The sequence below is a fragment of the Oncorhynchus masou genome, chromosome 18, assembly GCF_036934945.1.
Source record: "Oncorhynchus masou masou isolate Uvic2021 chromosome 18, UVic_Omas_1.1, whole genome shotgun sequence".
Lineage (NCBI taxonomy): Eukaryota > Metazoa > Chordata > Actinopteri > Salmoniformes > Salmonidae > Oncorhynchus > Oncorhynchus masou.
The window spans coordinates 30,772,969-30,778,440 of record NC_088229.1 but is presented as its reverse complement, the minus strand read 5'-3'; the positions used below and the strand labels follow the sequence as shown (position 1 = coordinate 30,778,440).

The 5,472-nt window shown below is 42.1% G+C and overlaps 1 protein-coding gene across 1 annotated transcript in view; it reads right to left on the bottom strand.

Annotated features, from left to right (window-relative positions):
* Nucleotides 1-405: 405 nt before the first annotated feature.
* The window catches only part of LOC135503669 (potassium voltage-gated channel subfamily D member 1-like), a 62,281-nt gene continuing 57,214 nt past the window's right edge, over nt 406-5,472 (bottom strand). Inside the window, exons 5-7 of the mRNA XM_064921818.1 lie at nt 3,008-3,103; nt 2,201-2,448; nt 406-1,638 (exon numbers count right to left, since the gene is read on the bottom strand). Of these exons, the coding sequence (XP_064777890.1) occupies nt 1,437-1,638; nt 2,201-2,448; nt 3,008-3,103 (546 nt within the window). The 3' untranslated portion in view covers nt 406-1,436. The remainder of the gene's footprint in view (nt 1,639-2,200; nt 2,449-3,007; nt 3,104-5,472) is intronic.

Below are 5,472 nucleotides of genomic sequence, written 5' to 3'. Positions count from 1 at the left end.
TATTGCAAACACCAGATCTCATAAACAGAACTGGAGCCATGACAACAGTAAAGTCCAATGAAGTAGTACAGTAGCAGCACCGATATGTTAGCATGTTTAACAAAAAACGTTGTTTGTCAATTACACAGCCATCAACGGGCTTGCATACACTTAACCCTGTAACACAATATTACAATAAGAGAAGTCAACGAAAGGTAACTGTGAACGTTTCTTACTGGTAACCTCTTCTCCCGAATTTCTTTCTCATTGACAATGGATGCTGTTGAATCCCTCCTCTAGATTTTATTCCCCAAAAGAAACAGGTAAAATACCTACAACGGTATCCATGCATATTTGTGATCAATAAACACAAGTCCTCCCAACCTACCACACACAGACCACACAATCATACTCACCCACTTCGCATTCTGGCGAGGAACATGCCTCAATATCTTTATTTCATTCATTTATTTTTTTTTACCTAATGTACACTTCTGGTGCAGCACATGACATCATTATTACTTCACAATGTTGTCAGGAGAAATAAATCAAACTAACTGTTCTGCGGGAAAGAATAAGGTCCCATGCAAAAAACCTATGAGCTCGTCATATCTGACACCACTAATATCAGCAGTTCTATTCTCCACCATCTACTGTACAGGAACATGCATAGCTGTATTAAGCTCGTCATTACACTGACATTTTTTGGTAAGGTTTGAAGATGCATGTGATTTAGAGACGTATGATACAAAATATGTTACATATGCACTACCATCTAACAATCACTCCTTTATTTTCATCCGAGTTTGTGTGAAGAAATCTATTGCAGAATGCAGAACTAATATTTCTCTCTCGAAAGGTGTATTTATATATCAATATAATTTTGTCATTATTCATAATCTTTATAATCTCTCCCTGCAATATTTTTTGACACACATTATGTACTGTATATTCGTTTTTCCTGCTTGTTCTAACGTTGCATATCTTGAAAAGTAAAAAGGCATTCGATGCCACGGTGGGTATATTATTGTTGAAAAAGACTCTTACCAACCACACCATCCATATGTGTCCGTTCTCTGAGTCCAAGAGGCATGTAGATTCCTGTTTCACACGCTGTCATCTGTTCCTGCTCAGCTCACAGTCTCCGTGAGTATCTGTGATACTCACTCAATTTACTAACTCCTCCACCCCCCGTAACTCCCTGGACCAAAAGGTCAACCTCACGGTAACTTCTCCAGCACGTCACATGGATGGTTCAAATCAAATGAATGAATAAATGAAAAAGATTCACGCTAGCCCTACCTCTATTCAGTAGACATTACGTTGGTATTGGAGTGAAGCATTTGCAAAGAGTGTGCGGTATCATCCTTGAATGTCCTTCTTTCCCATGTTCTTCTCTGATGGGCCCCTTTCCTCTTCTTTTGTGCAATGGGGTCAAGGTCCTGTGCTTCAGGGGGTTATAAAGAGGAGATCTTGACAGTTTCCTGGGTGTTGAAGGTACTGGAGCGAGAGTTGCGTAGGATGCCAGGGATGGCGGGGGAGTTGGGTAGGCTCTCATCAGGAGTGTTGGCTGGGGGAGTGGGGATACTGATGATGGCTGCCGTGTAGTCATCACAGTTCAGCTTCAGGTTTTCTGTCCTGGCATTTAGACTGGAGCGACTGCTCAGACACACACATAGATAAAGTTAGACAATGCACGCCAATATTCCCCTTAATAGTCCAACTTGTTAATTTTGTGTGGACTTATGTGTAATCATTGTAAGTAGATCAGTGTATTCTAGACAGGTCATTTGTTCTTCCACTCTCTGTAAAGTGATACATCCATCTACAACAACTATGTATAAAAATGCAAGTGCAATCTCACCATGATCAACTGTTTCTCTAAACAATAAACTATCATGAGTCATGCTACAGTGACAAATGTAAAACATTTTCTTTGCATGGTTTTAGGCTTCTGGTACATTTATCATTAAACCTACGGAGGTTGTTTTGACAAACATCAACAGCATCAAAATAGTTAGAGGCAGCAGAGCTTGAACAACTTTGCCTCAGCTCGTAATTCCGGATCAGCAGAAGGTTATTTTCAATGAATCAACCAGAGTAAAATATACTAAAACATCAACAGCCTCTACAGGTGATTTAGTGGTGGGGCAGAGATAGAAAGGGAGGGGTGGGCTCCTTGGATCAGGTGGATAGGTGGATGGTGTGTGCGGTACAGTACCTCTGTGGGTACTGGGTACCAGCAGGAGTCTTGGTGACGTGCAGCGTGTCCAGCTCCTGCACACTGCCCCGGCTGACAGAGACAGTGGAGTTGGCAAGGCGGAAGGCCCTCCTCTTGGCCCGGCGGGAGCAGCAGGTTGTGGTGGCCCCCTGCTGGCTGGACAGCGAAGTGCTGCGGCTGGTGCGGAAGCCCACTGAGTCGGTCACACACACCTCGCTGTAGGTGACTTCATCTGTGAACTCGTGATTCTGTCGAAACATACAATAAATAAAAATGTCTATCATGTCCCTTAGTGAGTTTAAAACTCTGGGGCAAAGATGTTCAGGAGGAGTGTAAATGTTTCCTGCCGGCTGGATTGTGTTACTTTGTTGTACATTTTGATAATGTATTGACTACTGCTGCCTTCTTGGCCAGATCACCCTTGTAAAAGAGACTCTGTGTCTCAATGGGATTCTCCTGGTTAAGTAAAGAAAGAAAGAAAGAAAATGCCTCTGATCAGCCTCACAGCTTTGAAATAGCTGTAGGTTTCTGCATGCTATAGCTCCAGGATGATGTTCTCCTGATGGTGTTTAATGTCTGTTTTTAAGTGGTGAAGCCCAAAGACAAATTTCCACATTGCGTGGACAATAAAGTTTTTGTAATTCTGTGATCGCTGCTCATAACTGCTGAAAGTGTGAAACATCATGAGTGTAACACTGCTGAGTGTGCATAAAGTACATCAAAGTGAGTGATCACCTTGAATAAAACGTTATTTCAGACAAAATGATCCATGAGATAGTTAACAGGCAAAAAAAAAGGAGCACTCACTGTGGTTTTCTCCAAGCAGTGCAATAGGTGATGATGTTGGTGCTCAAAGGCGGACCTGTTCTTCACACAAAGAGGTGTGCTGTCACCATCACCATCCTGAAGGACACAGCAAGAGAGCAAATCACTTAGCCCAACATGGCCCCACATGTAAAGATATTGTAAGTGAAAATACAATGACATTAATAGTTGAATTAGTAGCTGGTAATGTATTGCTGTGATAAGCAAACTTAACATTGTAAACACATGTGAGATTTGATTTTGCCCGACAAACAATGTAGAATGAGTTCTTACTGATACAATAATACCATACACAGTACTACTGAGTAGACTGTGTGCTTCACAGTGCTAAGGAAATACATCTGAGTGACTGTCCTTGGCTGTCTGATTGTACAGTAAGTGACCGTTCATGGTCTCTCTCTCCAGTGATGTTCACCTGGACACACAGAACCCCAGAGGACCAGTGCCCCCTCTGATGCTTCCTAAAAAAAAACATTTTTTTTTTTGTGGTCTGGCTGTGAAGCTGAGATTTCTAGGTCAAGGTGGTTGATCGCTATCATTATTGCAATAGACGGCGAACAGCCTGTCAAAGTCATCTACATTGAGATGATCTTATCTGTTAGACTGAGAGAGAGTGTGTCAGACTGGGAGGGAGGGAGGGAGGGAGGGAGGGAGGGAGGGAGGGAGGGAGGGAGGGAGGGAGGGAGGGAGGGAGGGAGGGAGGGAGGGAGGGAGGGAGGGAGGGAGGGAGGGAGGGAGGGAGGGAGGGAGGGAGGGAGGGAGGGAGGGAAACAGCTATGTTAGTCACAAAGCCAGTCTGGAGACCTGCTGCAGTGTCAGCGGGCTAAGGGACATCTGTTTGATTCACTACAGACATGTCCGATAAGATCGTCCCTAAGTAGAAATAAAAACAATTAGCTTTGGCCCTTTGGAAGTTGTGCTCAATTGTGTCACTGAATAACAGGGGAGATGGATTAAGTGAGTAGTGTGTTCTTTAGTTCATGGTTTTGCTGTTCTGCACCAGTCTATATGTTGCCGTGTACAACAGCACAAAACACTGCACTGCGGTGACATTGCATGAGTGGTTGAACATTTCATGTTAGCTATTGGAAATCTGAGAAAATGTTTTGCATTACATTACATTACATCACATCAAGTAGAAAACAGACTGCTAGCTATCCCTCATACAGTAGATTAAAACGAATGTTAATCATGGTCATTTGGAATAGGATTATGCAGTCCTCATGAAAGAGTTCAATCCTAGGTTATTTGTTTTGCAATATATGACAGAATTGGCTATATTTGTCCTAATTGATCAAAAGAGGAACATACTGTAAATAGAAATACTGTGGGAGATAACATTGCAAATCATGATTCATAGATTAAGTTCGGTTATGGCTGGAAGCCATGCATTCTTTATGCTAATGTTTTTTTAAAGATCCATGTTACGGGAAACAGTGAGAGGTCAAATTGGGGAGATGGTCCTATAGGTGTTTCTGAGGGGGACTCTGGTATAGAGACTATACTGCAGGCAAGACGAAGAGGACCAGGAAAATATACAACGCTGTGATAGACCTGGGAAAAAACAACCCCTCTTGGTTTATAAATAGCTCTGCAGTCCTGTTAGTAATGGGTTTATAGATCCGTGCTGAAAAAAATACCCTCTCACTCTGGGATTGTAAATATTGGATTATAGTAGCTTTCAGCTGCTGAGAAGAAATAAAGACTACTCTGGAATCAACCTGGTGCATAGTAAAGATGAGAATTCAATCCCTCCCCATCTGTGCCTCCTCCTCCTCCTCCTCTCCCACCTCCACTCGTTACATCAGCAGAATGGGCATCTTCTTATATCCCTCTCTCCTCCTTTGGTGAAGCAAGATTAGTATACTGAAATATGTCTGGGAGGGAGCCCTTCTTTAATTCCCTGCACTGGCTACGGCTATTAAGGAATGTTACTGGAGATACTTCCAGTTGCATTACTGTCTTCAATCATATTTGGCATCATAGAGAGTATGATATAACACACAGTTACTAACTAAACTAGTCTGCCATGCACATAGTACTGTATGTCAACCTGGTCACAGAGCATTTAGTATTATTCTGTACGTAAATCTGAGACTCTCCATTTAGTATGATATGTTACGTTTCATATGGTATGTATTCATTTGTGGATATCCATTACCCATTCCGTATGATATGTTACGAATTACAATTCATATTATATGTTATGAATTGGCAAAACATACTATACAGTATGTTACAAATTTTCAAAGTGTATATTATATGTTACGAATTCTAGTTAAGTGGCTAATGTTAGCAAGATGGCTAATGTTAGCTAGGCTAGGGGTTAGGGTGAGGGGTTACGGGTTACGGGTTAAGGTTAGGGTTAAGGTTAGGAGTTAGGTTAAAGGGTTAAGCTTATGGTTAGGGGAAGGGTTAGCTAAAAGGGTTAAGGTTTGGGTTAGGAG